This window comes from Ambystoma mexicanum, chromosome 2p (genome assembly GCF_040938575.1).
Source record: "Ambystoma mexicanum isolate Mex_15411 chromosome 2p, UKY_AmexF1_1, whole genome shotgun sequence".
NCBI lineage: Eukaryota > Metazoa > Chordata > Amphibia > Caudata > Ambystomatidae > Ambystoma > Ambystoma mexicanum.
The window spans coordinates 1044374106-1044388881 of record NC_090923.1 but is presented as its reverse complement, the minus strand read 5'-3'; the positions used below and the strand labels follow the sequence as shown (position 1 = coordinate 1044388881).

Below are 14776 nucleotides of genomic sequence, written 5' to 3'. Positions count from 1 at the left end.
CAAGGAGAGGAACACCAGATTGTGTGCATTGCTTTTAAGTTGGCCAAGAGCTCCAGGAAGATCCTCTGGACTCCCAGGAAGCAGGACTGACTGAGCTTGAGCCCCCTCAACAGAGTGCGGGACCCCAGAAGCAAGGAAATCCATCACAACAGCCAGGAACCCCAGTGTTGCTATTTGCGGTAGACGCAAGGAGCAGAAACACCCAAGTGCCACTTGTTTGAAGTTTGACGGTTGTGAGCAGTGACCGTCCCATTGCAGTGCAGGAGTCCCCAGAAGTCCTCCCTCTTGTCCCCACGCCTGAGGCCCAGGAACAGTGTGATCTGCAGAGCTGCACAGGAACAGGAGTCATCTGATGCACTTTTTCTTCAATCCAAAGGTACTGTAAAGTCTGAGAGAACTTACCTCTTATTGTAGAGTTGCATGCATCTTCGACTACTCACAAGCCTAAACAGCTTGTGGCCCTACATTGATTCTTCTTTTCTTCAAAGACTTCTAAAACAAACATTGTGCAAAGACTTTTCTATTTACCTACCAGAAATGCTTCATCCCATATAGACTTTTGCCCATTGACTTTGGCTTAACCTGTTATACTGAATTACTCTGCTTAGGGGATCCAAAAGTATCTGCCTGCTTAAGAATATTTGTGCTAAGAATGATATGCTTTTTGCATGTCACCATAAGCCAGTGGTCTTCAAACTGTGACCCCATAGGGGGGCCTGAAGGACATACAGGGGGGCTTGAGGCTCTTGAAAAAGGGATTAGGGACTCCCTTTAATAGGGAGGAGGGGGAGAGTGGGCGACAAGATTTGTACTCCAGGGGGGGGGCGGCTTGGCAACTATATTTCTACTCATGGAGGGTGGGTGGGGCTCAGCATAAAACAAGTTTGAATACCACTGCCATAAGCACACTTCACATTTGGTGCAATGCACAGTGAAATATATTTGCCATTTACTGCAAATGGTACTTGCTCTTTATAAAATCTCTTAGCCAATCTGAATGGGCTCGTAGATTTTGCAAGCCCTGCTTTAGGTTCCACACAGATCACTCCAGCAGGTGTGTACACCTACTGATCCAGCTCATTCAATGTTAACGTTATACAATCGACATTTTCCAGCATTTTTTTTTACTTTGAATAAAAAAAGTAAGACATAGCTCAGAGTTATGATCTAGTCGGAAAGCCTGCAGTGAGCCCACTTAATTTAGGACTATTCATGCTTCATGCATCCTGCTATTCCTGTTGTAATATCTTTAGTACTCATCCGGTGCATTGGCACTCTTGCAGTGATCAGAACGATAATTCTCATCCTCTGGTAATGCACCATCATGATGCCAGACAAAACTGGAAAAGACAACAAACAAGTCTACAGATGAAAATAAAGGGCTACTTTTTAGATTTCTGGATAAACAGTCCCTTATCCCCCCCAACCACATGTGCCCCATAGCAAGGCTCTAGAATTGGCTTAACATTTTCTAAAACGGTGGGCAAATTCATGCCTTAAGCGAAAGGAGGCAGAAAAGGTACATAAAATTACAGGGTTCCCTTTTGAGCCACCCAACTCACTACAACAAAAATAAGGCTACAATGCAGGAGGAGAAACGACACCTATTCAAGGAAGCAAAATGAATGGATACGGAACACTGCTTACAATTGGGAATATTGATCCCGGCTGGAATGCCACTGCCTGCGAATGTGAGCACGTCCAGGGATGTGAAGTCAGGTTTAAGGAAGTGATCCTTCTCAAAATTTCGTGGCCATGGCAATTCCAACAGTAGCTGCTCTGCAGAGGCCACAAGCTGGCCAAATCTTGCACTCATGGCTTTGTTTACAATGGCCACAAAACCTGCAGAAGAAGAAACAAGGGGTGAAAGAAGGTGAATACAGCCATTATAAAACAAAGAGTAGTGAGGAACCATCAAAGAAGTTACTGTCAAATACCTATCTGGACATATTCCGTTTCTATATGCTTGAAGGCATTGCTGTGTGAAAGGTAGGAAGGTTCACACATTAAAATAACAGCCCTTTTGAACTGCACATGAATAAGAAAAACGTACGAGTATGCTTATTGATACTAACATTTAATAAAAGACTTCGAAAACACTTCTGTAAACAACTGAAGGCTCACTTGGTTTCAGAATGGTCAAGTGAAATAATTTCTAACAATTAAAACCTGGAAGGAGGCTAATTGGAATAATTTAGCCCTGGCTGCACTTACTCAGAGCAATGCAAGCCTGATCGCACTTGCACCCCTCTTTCCCCCTGGAACTTCTCCCTCTCCCTTCCACCGCACTTGCACGATCTGAATGACACAGGGCCTAGTAAGATTGCTTGTCTTGTCCTCACTCGTTCTTCCCTCCCTTGTCTGGTCACGTCTAGAAACATTTGTGTAAAGGCGCATTATAATGACATGTCATATTTTAACAGTAGAGAACAAAGGGTATTTTCGTTCAAACATTTGCTTTCTAGCCACAGCATCATAACTTCCAGTTTAGATTTTCAGTGGTGGGGATTATTGGGCGTGAAAGACATTGCTATGGGCGGATTACAAGAAGACATGTTCCCAAATTAAAACATACTGCCATCAGTCTCTAACAGCTATAAGAGATTTTCTGACCAGTCCTCCAGATTGTAGCATTTTAGTAAACAAAACCAGAATTCAAGACTTCTCTAGTGCAAGTCAGTCACTCAGGCCTCTGAGGAAGTCCCATGTCGGTCGCTGGGTGATGGGGCTGGCGTTACTGTTAGGGAGTTTTACTTAAGTCCACATGTGGTAGGACTGCAGAGGACTCACGCTTAGATGAACAAGGCTTCAACTCTTAGGTTTCGCCTGAGCTAACCCAAAGGTTTAGTAGCTATGGTCGAGCAGCCAGACTTAGTGTAGGAGGGAGAAGGGCTTTAGGAAAGTACAAAGACCCCAGAGAAAACATAGAACACTTACACACTGTAGGTTTATAAAAATATGGTTATGTATAATAAATACAAAGGTACATTGCTAGGATTTCAGGTACGTAAACCTATTCAGATATATACAATAAGACATTGGTTGAGCATTACTCAATTCACTGGTAGTCTTTAGGGGATACATAGGGAAGTAGAGTAGCATTCAGGGTAGCAAATCAATTCTTTAACCAACATTCAATATAAAGCAACAACGATACTGTTAAATAACTTCTAGGCAGCCCATACTTTAGAAGGTCCAGCCCTATCTGGAGATGAGTCTCAAAGTCAGTTGGGACAATGGGAAACAAGGGCCGGTGGTTGGAACAAAGGAAGGCAGACACTGTTGGTTGAGCAGGATTCTTCAATGTTGCAGGTAGGTAAAATGGTTAGTATAAAGAGGGTTCAGGGAGGTCGGATTCACCCCCTGATGTATTGTAGCACCAAGGACTGACGTCCTTAGGCCTGGGAGAACACTATTGGGTTGTCCATCCCAAAGTGTCTCAAGAAGCTCAGAAGGAGTACAGTTCAACACAGCAGGCACCCCGGTAATCACCTAGTAGAAGGACAGTACCCTTCTTTCTGAAGAATACCAATTTCACTGGCGGGTCCCCAAGGTGCGGCGGTGGCAGGAGTTACTGTTCGGATTCTTGGCCTGGAGGCTGAAGATATAACTTTTGGTGGGAGCAGACGGTCAGCTTCTTTGGATGGGATGCACAGCAGACAATGTTCATGATATTGGCGTACTGAGACTCAGCATAGGCTTTGGAGCGCAATGATTGTCATATGGTAGACTTCTCTCCATTTCTCGGTCCCCGACTTGTAAGAGGAGATGTCTCGTAGCAGGACAAACTCACTGTAGGCCCAGAAGGATACATACAAGGTTCCAGCCAAAATTGCACTTGAGGAGACTATGCACAGCAAAATGGTCCACGTCCCAGGGTATTGGGAGATTGCAGCTCAGGACGGTCAGAGCTCTTGGAGGGATGGCTCAAAATGCAGTTTGTCTCAGGACTGGTTAGGTACACGTGAGGAAGTCGTCTGGTCTGGGTCTTCCCTGTCGAGCAGAAAGAGGCTGGAGCAACAGCACTTACTCAGCAGTCACTAGTGGTTGCTGGAGGTGGCTGCAGATGTCCTTCGGATTCTTCTTTCCATTGGTCAACTCTGCTTTTTGCTCAAGGACCCTCGCCTTTCATGGAGGAAAACAGCCGGGCTTCACCAATCACCATTCAAGCCTTCATGCAAATCCGGGCACTGTCTTGTCCAAAAGGACAGTCAACCTCCCAGTTCGAACGGGATCCAGGCAGACACCCTGCAGGACAAAGACGTGGAGAGTTTTGGTCACCTCCCCCAGTTCCTTTCCGTTCAGGCATGCAGAGAGCCTTGGCAGGCTTTCACAAGGAAGCCTGTCAAAGACGAAAGACCTAGCAGGACTTCCCCCACCTAAATAAGTAGACGAGGGCTCAAGAAAGGACAAGTCATCAAGGGGTGGCAACAAAAAAAAAACAAAACAAAAAAAAAAAAAGTACAGCCACAATTTTTGGTCAATGGTGAACCATGTGTCCCTTACCGCAGCTGCAATAGTAGCCTGCGTGTTAAATTCACAAAAGGTTGGTAGAAATCATCCACTGCCACCAGCCACTCAGATGAACTTGTAGCTAGAACATTACAAGAGAAGTGGAAATAGGGATACATTGTGTCCTCTCAGCATTCCACATAAGGTGGGGTGTGCTGGTTCTACAATATAAAAGTCAGGTGGGATAAAAGGTATGCCCCCTGCCATTGGTAACATTTGCTATCACAAGGAAAATAAAAACGGCAGCTCAGGGAGCTTCCAGCGACACTGCACAGAAAGTGCTGCAATAATAAATTGCAGATGCCTTAAAAGTAGACTCCAAAAAGATGCAACCGAAAGGGTTTAAAAAAGGTCCCCAAGGGTAGAGTAAAAGACTGAGTGTGGAAAAAGTGTCCCACTCATTCAGGAGAACTAGCAGCAAAAAGTGTTAGGTGACCATGTAAGCAGGTGCCACCAGACGCTCTGATGCATGCATGTGCCAGAGGTGGAACACCCCGAGGAGGCGGGTTAGGACGAAATTACCTAACCTGAAATGACCGACCTCACCAAAAGACCTAAAACGCACACCACGAAAAGATCTAACTACCAAAAGTTTGAACTTTTCGTGACATGTGTTTAGGTCTTTTGGTGGGGTCGGTCTGGAAAAGAAAATGTAAAAAAAAGGCTGTGGGGGGGGGTGCAGGGGTGTCCCCCGCAACACCCCGCTCACTAGACTGTAAAGTATAGGGGGGGGGGGCTGGCGACAACCCGCAGCTCTCCCGACAGAAAAAAAAGGCCAGAGGCTGCGGGGGTGTCCCCGCAACACCCTGCTCAGTATACAACACAGTATAGTGAGCGTGGGCGTTGTGGGTGAAAACGCTGCAGCTGCCAGAAAAAAAAAGAAGAAAAAAAAAAAGGCACTGCGGCGCCGGTTCCGGATCACAGAAGTGAAAGGGAACCAGCGCAGCAGGGACGCAGCACGTCTTGAAAGGTAAGTAGGGTGTGGGTGGGGGTATGTTGGGGTCGTGGGTTGGGGTGTGTTGTGGGTGTAAGTTTGTAGGGTTTTGAAATGGATGTTCACATGGGAAATTACGAACATTTTGTAGTGCAAACATTTCAGTCGGGGTTATTCCGCCTTGGAAATTTCACGTAGATCCCGAGGATGCACCAGGCAGCCTAGTTCATCACTGGCCCCAGCACCACAGTTAAATCTGGTGACCCTCGAAGACGAGGAAACAAAGGAATGAGGTCTTAGAGATAACGGACACAGACTGTAGCGAAGCGTCAATGGTGTGTATGAGATCCAGAGCAAAGGAATACGTCCGTGGCCAAACTATGTTTATCCTAAATGGTCTGTCACTCGCGCCACTCAGGTTGTATCGAATCATGTGAGAAGGGAAGTGCTGCAAATGTTTTGGGAAATGGTAACTAACAGATTAAGGATTAAGCATTCTAGCACATCAGCGAGAAAGACACCTTCTTCCGCGGATGTTCATTGAATAAAGGGCACTCATATGACAGACTGGTTTCCAAGGAGATTCCTCAGCAGTACTCGCAGAGAACTCAGACTTGCTGACACGGAAAGCGGGAGTTTGTTTTCCTGGGTAGGTACGTATGGACTTGTTGGTGTGGGTGCTCACAAAGTCGAGCAGCTTCATTATTTCAGCAACTTCAAGCAACCTGAAAGGAAACGCAAGATGGCTTGCTTTGAAATAAACTTGAACCACGTAGGCGCCCGCGAACCTGCCAATTCGTCTAATGTAGGTGGGAAACTTGAAGTTCCTTGGGTGCAGCCATTAACCTGGCTCGCTCTCTGCAACTCCCAAGCAGATTCCAATTGTGCGATCTGTAATTGCGCGGGCCAGCCCACTAAGAAAAAAAAGGGGGCCTGATGCCTAGAGAGGTGTTGGAGTTAGAGGTGGGAGTTGAAGGATAGCGCATTTTGGAGCAGCAAGGAGAAGAGCAGAATGGAGGAGGAAGTTATCGCCAGAACATTCTTAATAGGAGGCCATAAAGGGGACCCACATGGCTGTCGGATACAAAAAGTCAGTGCCCATTATCTGCAAAACAATTAACACATCAATATATTTTGTAGTGCGCCACTATAACATTCTGAGTCTTCTGCTTTGCTGTTAAAAGTATGGTCCAATGAGGCTCGGACTACCGACCCAAAAATGCAAATGCTAGGGTGGGCCAGTTTTATGGGTCAACGTGGGACACTTTTTTGGCAGGTGTGGCCCAGTTTGTTGAGTTACATCACTACGTGGCTAGTAGTTTTGACCATTGTTGCTGGATAAATATTCTTTAGATTGAACAACTTGCATCACATTGGATCCAAAAACTCCCTCTTGGGTACTATTCAAAAAGTCTGTCACAAAACGACTGAATTGCCATTTGAAACGGTGGGCCACTTTTTCGTTGGCACCCGAGAAATTGTACGTCCCAGTCGGACCCTGGTTCCAATCTGTTAAATTAAGCAAATAATGCTTTCTGTGTTCACTGTAGTTTGTCCGTCCACTACAGTACAACCTTTAGAGCATTTTCACATTTCTGCGGAGAACACATTCATCAAGGGAAATAACCAAACCTGAAATGCATATTTATAATAGTAGTGCAACGATAGTTCAGAACAAAGCTTAGTGTTTTTTTAATTTATTTATTTGAGTTAATTGATTTAATAATTTTTTCAAAAAATATACATTCAACATCACTTTATCCTCTTCATCCAGTGCCAGGATGGAAAACAAAAACCATTTGACATTTAACGTCACAGTGTCTTCTTCATCCAAATGAAAAAAGAAAGCCACAAAGAAGAACTGCATGGGAATAATAGAAAACAAAAAGGAACCACAGAGGGGAAAGTAGGAAGTTGATTGAGTAGATGAATAAATCGCAACAGTGACCCTCTCTCAGTCTTTCACACATTTAAATTTCAGGCAAATCTAAGATGATAGACTTCATCATGGAGGTTACAGCAATAGTTGGTCTAGTTTTTTCTCCCCAGATGAGTGTCCTCCAACAATCTTCCATGACCATTGTTGTATGTTCATTCAGTATTGGGGACAAGTATAATTCTTTCAAAGCTTCCCATCTTTTACAAGACATCAACAGATGTTTAATCGACTCGGTCTCTTCAGATGGTACACAAAACCGACAACAGATCTTGCCTGAATGTGATTGGTTTCATTGGTTTTTAACAAGTTCAATCTCATTCTAAGGAAGATATCTCTGGATGCCTTGTCCGGGAATTTCTTTAAGTGGCCTCTTCGATGATTCAGTTTTGTTGGAATCGAGGGTAAGTTCACTGCAAGCCTACTTTGGCTTGCTTTTTCTGTTTTAATCCAGTCAGTTCGAAAAGCTTTTTCCTAATTCTTAATGGGTTAGAGATCAAGTCCTGTTCTGAGCAACCAATTTCCATAAGTGTTTTTTGACGAATTATGACCCACTCATTTAATATCTTGTTTGTACTTTTGGAAATTTCGTCATGGATCACTTCAAATATTTGTGCACAGAAGGGAGGCAAGGTTTTCCTGTACAGGTTTAACGCCTTCCATTCGATGATTGCTTCCAATGATGTTAGGGCCAGTTCGCTTCCAATTCTCACCGTTCCAGCTGAATTAGGTAAGTTTAGAATGGATCGCCAGAATTTGCCTTCCAGTGTTGGCCATATTTCGGATGGCATGTGAATTAGATCTTCCGCTCCGTATGTTATAGTCGGGACCACCTTATTTCTATAGAAATTGACTAGGGCGATGTCCGAGAATCTTCTGAATCGTTTGTCTATCAATCGATCCTGTGTTATCAGGATTGTGATGTTACTCTTTAAAAATTATTGTCCCGGTGACTCTATGGAGCTCTTATTAAAGATAATTCCGAGGTATCTGATGGAGTCCACCTCGTCAATCTTTTTGTCACCTAGAAACCAACTATGTTTGTTCTTTCTCTGTTTAGAGTTTTGTAGGCAGATGATTTTGGTTTTACTTTCGTTGATCTCCAAGTCATTTACAAGCAAATAACAATGGAGACTATCTAATTGCCTTTGGAGGCCTACTGCAGTTTGATCAATCGTGATCAGATCATCTGCATAGAGGAGTCTTGCCAATTTCATTTTCCCTAGTTTAGGCGGGAATTATCTTATTGATGGTTCAAAATCTGGGAGATCAGAGCTATAAAGGTTGTAGATGGCAGGGGCAAGAGTTTTTTTTTTTTTTAACAACTTTATTTCGATTACGGCGTTATCTATGCATTACATGAATCCTTATGACTCCCTTCACAGTCGATATGTATGCAGCTTGCCCGGGGCGTGGCTAACCGCCATGTAGGAGAGACGTGCTTGGTGCAGCTCCGTGTGATACGTTTAACGATCCGCCGCTAACTACTGCTTTTTCCCGACTACATACACCTTAAAATCACACATAAGCTGTGCGAAAGCCTGGACTGCCCGCTGTTGAAGTCCGGAAGCCCTGCGTCCCCTCGTTGGCCCACTGCAACGGGAGAAAGGAACGCTACGCGGACACCGAAAATGGCGGCCATCGTGAGTAAGCACTGTAAGCAGAGCTGTAAGCAGAGCACTGCAGCTGTCCCTGCGGCTGCCCGCCGAGGCCCTGGGCGCCCAACTAGCGGAGTCCCGAAGGAGGCGACCTGCATCTACGGGGCCCGGACCTACACACCCGAGCCCCGGGCCATTGGAGGGGGAGTCGGGGCGGCCTCGGACACCGAAGGGAACTGGACGGAAGCGGCTGCTGTGGCCTGCGTCCACAGCTTCCCCGCGCGCCACTGAGTCCGCACAGACAACGCTGCCTCCCTGTCAAGATCCACACACCTGAAGGCCCCGCCATCACACAGTCTCCCCCGCGGAGCCACGAAGGAAAGCGGTAAGGAGTCGGAGGGGGTGGGGGCGCCATTGGACCCGGGGCAGGGCCTTGGAACCCAACTGTACCCAGCCGCGATCAGCGTACCTTGCCAGGCAGCTGAGGCACCCATACTCCAACAGAACCCTGAGCGAAGCCTGAGGACAACCAGTGCACTGCTGGCGCCGGCGACCAGTCCTCCCCGCTTGGGGGACACCTCCCGCGGCTTGTACACGTCCACTTCGGAGCGCAAGGGCTCCCCCCCACACTAACCCCTGTGGAGCCTGCCCTGACGACACACACAGGATCACCCATTCTGAGCATTCCTCGCACGACTGCAGAGCACCGGCACAACCAGAGGCTACGGACCGCGCAGCGCCTGCCGTGGACTAGGGGGCCTAGCGGCGGGGACATGACCACCAAGGGCGCCCGAAGCAAACACCGCCAAACCACCTTGGAGTCCTTCGCGGCCGCCGGAGCGACTGGGCCCGATGTGGTTCCCGCCCCCGGAGAGGCGCCAAGTGCCGAAACGCCTGAGCCAGCCAACTCCCAGCTACTAGAGGCTATCATGACACTTCAGAAGACCATGGAGAATAAAATAGACGCGGTAGCCATCGATCTGAACTTACTGCGGCAGGATGTGCGCTCCATCGCTAGCAGAACGGATGCCCTGGAGATCCAAGTTCGGGACAACACCGAAACCAAAACACAGCTTTTAAAGGAAGTGGATATTTTGGCGCAAAAGGTGAAGAACCTGGAAGATAGGGCTGATGAGGCCGAAGGACGGGACCGCAGAAATAACATTAGAATCATCGGCCTGCCCGAGGGCATCGAGGGCAACGATCCTACCAATTATATAGAGGACCTCCTCATACACGAAATTGGAGCCGGAAAATTGTCACAGGGCATCACCATAGAAAGAGCCCACTGCTCCCTAGCCTGGCGACCCCCTCCGGGGAACCCACCCAGACCTATAATAGTCAAAGTCCTCAACTACAAGGACAGAGAAACCATCCTGGCCTTCTCCAGAATGGGCGGCTCTATACAGAGGGACTCTGCGAGGATCGCCATATACCCAGACTACACCCTACAGGTCCAAAGGAGTAGGGTTCTGTTCAACCACACCAAAGCCAGACTCAAGAACGCAGGCCTGCGTTATTTACTCCTCTACCTGGCTAGACTGAAAGTCCTACGCAACAACAAGGCACACTTATTCGATACCCCCGCGGAGGCCTGTGAGTGGATGGACAGGGAACAGATCCCGGACATTGAACTGAAGCAACGCAGGCCCAAGCCGCCTGCAGCGTTGGATTCTTCCTCACTTCTCTTGGGCAGCACCTATTAAACACACAGCAACACGCCAGCGAAGGCGGCGACAACGATGGTATCGGAGCGGCGCCAGACACGGCGTACCTCTCGATAATATCCCCGGAGGCAACCCCTCCCCTAACCCCAGGCTAGTTTTGGGTGAGTTCACCCGCCCGTAGGGCACCAGGAGACCTTGGTCCGATGGAGCAGAAACGGGAAAGTTAGAGCAAGGGAAACCTCGCTAGACGTGTTGTGTTTAAAGTTAAATTAGACGTTACTATTCATGGGGGTTGGAACCCCAAGTTGGGATTTCAGTTAAAGTTTTCTACACGCCAGACCAGGACCACGTGCAGCGGAATAGCCACCAGATCGACCAAGCCCACCAGAAACCCAGGCCTCAAGCCGCCCACAGCCCCACGACCACAACTAGACTATGGCTGACAAGATCAGAGTCATGTCCTGGAACGTCAGGGGACTAAATAGTTACATCAAACAGCGCCGTATCCACGCCTACATGAAACGCCACAGAGTTGGAATCGCACTACTTCAGGAAACCCACCTAAGCGCCCCCAAGCTAGCAGCACTGGCCAAAGTCTGGAGGGGAACCTTGGTGGGCTCCTCGTACTCCACATACTCAGGAGGAGTCTTGATATGGATTGCCCCCTTTGTCCCCGTCTCGCTGACCCACACCAAAATGGACAACGAAGGCAGAATGGCCCTGGTACAAGGCACCATAGAAGGGTGCGATATACGCCTGATCTGCACCTACGCCCCAAATCATGACGCAACCGTCTTCTTCTGCTCGCTGTACACCCGGCTGTCCCCGAGCAACGAATGCATAACAATATGGGGAGGCGACCATAACTGCACCTTAGATCCCCGCATGGACAGATCGGACAGTATGCATGTCGACCCCTCCCCACCCACCAGAATACTGAACGCCCTCATGCAACAATAGGCTCTGAAAGACCTGTGGAGAGCACAACACCCCGAGACCAGCGGCTACTCCTTTTACTCCCCCCCCACATAAGGTCCACACCAGAATAGATTGTTTATTCGTTAGTGAAGAGCATGCTGCCAGATTTGAGGACACGCAGTACCTGGCCGGAGTGCTATCGGATCACTCCCCCCTGATGACCGCGTGGGCGGTTACAGCCCCTAGACCCCCCATCCCGACATGGAAACTAAGAAGTGAAGCATTACTAGACAAAGCCTTCAATGAACAAATTAGAGAGGGCACCACACACTACTGGCAAACCAATATTGATAGTGTCCAACACATAAGTACAGCATGGGAAGCCTATAAAGTGGTAACAAGGGGGGAAATGATAGCCGCCGCTGGTGGGGCCCAAAAACTCATCACGTCCCAACTAGCGCACACCGAAGCCGAACTACAAGCCCTCGAAGCAACACCATCCCTTGACCCAGCCCATACGCACAAACTGATTGAACTCAAACAAACGTGCCTGACACACTGGGAGACACTGGGGAAACTAAGCTACGCTAAATACACCGAAAGGAACCACGCCCTAGGCGATAAACCCGGGAAACTACTCGCGTGGCTATACAAGCGAGAAACTCCCAGGAACCCCATCTGCTCTATCCGTAACAAAGACGGCCTGACCTCCCACACGCAAGCAGGGATTAATGCAGCGTTCAAAGAATATTACCAAACCCTTTATTCCGACCCCGCACCGCCCCCAGACTCTGCAATTGAAGATGTCCTGGACATAATTGAGCTCCCACGCCTAGACGATCACCTGGCAGATCCTCTTGGAAGCCCCGTCACCCCGGACGAGGTCACGGCCACTATCAGATCTCTACCCTCTGGGAAAACGCCGGGACCAGACGGAGGACATACGAGGACATACTCGCCCCTCTATTGTCCAAAGTATACAATGAGGCGTACGAAAAAGGCCACCTCCCCGACTCCATGGCCGAGGCCACCATCATCCCTTTACTTAAACCCGACAAAGACAGCACTGATTGCAGCTCGTACCGGCCCTTGTCCATGCTGAACGTAGACAACAAAATCCTCACAGCACTATTGGCCAGAAGGCTTCAAGCAGCTATCCCACATCTCATTCACCAAGATCAAACAGGCTACGTGCAGGGCCGTTCCATCACAGAGAACCTGCGCAGGCTGCACCACGTTATACACAGCACAAACAGCGAACCTGGTAAATACGCAGTAGCGTCCCTCGACCTTTGATTCGGTCCGATGGAAATAGCTCTACGCCGCCCTATCCAAGATGGGGATCGAACCGGACTTCTTGAATTGGGTCAAACTCGTCTACACCAATCCCACTGCCAGAGTGCGCACCAATAACACCTTCTCAGGAAAATGGAGCCTGGCCAGAGGCACCCAGCAGGGATGCCCCCTATCCCCTTTACTTTACATTTTAGCGATCGAACCAGTGGCGGCATACCTCAGGCAGGAGTACGGAGACGGGGGTATTGGCAGTTTCTAAAGAGTTTAGGTTGTGTAGGTCACAAGATTTCATCAGCTCAGACCATGCTTGGCCTCTTGCTATTGATTGCAAACTGGCGTTATTTCGACATGTCTTTTTCGTCTCAAAAACCGGACAAGTAGCGTTCAGGTCACCACATATTACAGTGTGGTCCATGTCATAAGTTTCAGCGACGTCTGTTAGTATTTTTTCCACGTTGTTCAGAAATTCATTCGTTTTGGTTGCCGTTGGGTTCCAATAAATGTTCAATAGGAGGATGAGATCAGGTCTGAGTTTTTTCTGTGATGTTTCATCTTTCTTCCATTCTAATGTTGCCGGGATTGCCAAGGATATCAGGTTTTGAGCTATGCGCAATGTTCCCCCTGTTCGCACGGCTGTTAAAAGGCCTGATGTTGGACGGCCTCTTTCCCCTTTTTGAGCGGGAGTAGAACCTCAAAGCCGTCCAGACTAGGCGGAAGAAGCAGCCACGTCTCTTGCAAACTTATTAGATCAAATCGGCCAAGGTTTCTCTCTCCTGGTTGTGTCAGGTAAGTGTGGCCTCTGGTGTTCCATGAGCTAATGATGATGTTTTGCTCCAATTTCTGTGCACAATGATTCTTCTTAGATGTGTCCCTTCCAAGACTGGCCAAGGGACGGTTTGGTTGCCATTTCCCGACGTACCGTGTCAGCACCGAAGGGATCCATGCCCATTTTTTGGCATCTTTTTTGGACTTGTCTGCATGTTGCTGAGTCGAAAGCTTTTCTCGCACCATGCGAGTTTCTTTTTCTCCTCGTTTGTCTTCAACTGACTTTTACTCCAAATGTTTTCTCTTGTTTTTGCTCTTTCTTTATCTTTTCTGATGTATAATGAATTTGAGCCTGAGGTTCTCCGGGATGCTCGTCTTTCGTCTTCTTTTCGCTCGTCTTTCTCAGGTGTTTCATTATATTTTCTCTTCACTCTAAGTGAGTTTCGTGTTGACGTTCCCTGTATCAATTTCCGTCTTTCTTTGACATTGGTCTCGTTGATACGTTCATGTTTTGTTGTGTTTAAATTGTCTCTCCTGTAACCTCTTTCTTCTGATGTTGTTTCTCTTAAGAGGTACCCTCTGTTTGATAGTTCTCCTGCTGCCGAGAGCAGAAGTTTTTTCACTGTTTGGGACGTAATGTGCAGGAAAATACTGTCCGTCCGTGCTTTATGTGCAAATTCCACTTTGTTTATGTCCACACTTCTAATTTGATCTCTTTTGTGGATTTATTCTAAGAGCTTCATAGTGGCTCTTCTGTTTAGGAAAGCCTTTATTTAAAATCGTCCTACTTCATTCAGCACACAGTCAGTTAATACGCAGTATGTTGTGCCCAAGGAAAGGGTAGGAAGAGGACCCCAAGCGGAGGAACAATTTCACCATGGCAGACAAGATCGAAGATCGACCTTGAGTTACAATCCTGGGCAGATCAGATCAATGCCAGAGACCCCATTGTGCAAGAACCTTGTTGCATATAGGACGAGATAAAGAAAAACTTCAATACTGTACCACAACGAAAAGAGATTGCCAATAAGCGACCTAGACTTGCCTCGGGATCAGGGAATGCTCTTATGCCTATGGATTTTCATCTCACAGACGAGGATCTGTTAATGGATTTGGCTGCAACTCAAGTGGAGAAACAGAGGGAGGAAGA

General features: G+C 47.6%; 1 protein-coding gene across 2 annotated transcripts in view; it reads right to left on the bottom strand.

The window, feature by feature from the left end:
* Positions 1-14776, bottom strand: part of DPP3 (dipeptidyl peptidase 3) — a 768056-nt gene that overhangs the window by 262850 nt on the left and 490430 nt on the right. For both annotated transcript variants that reach the window (XM_069644934.1, XM_069644935.1), the window contains one exon: positions 1648-1842. In XM_069644934.1, coding sequence (XP_069501035.1) covers positions 1648-1842 — 195 coding nt within the window. The remainder of the gene's footprint in view (positions 1-1647; positions 1843-14776) is intronic.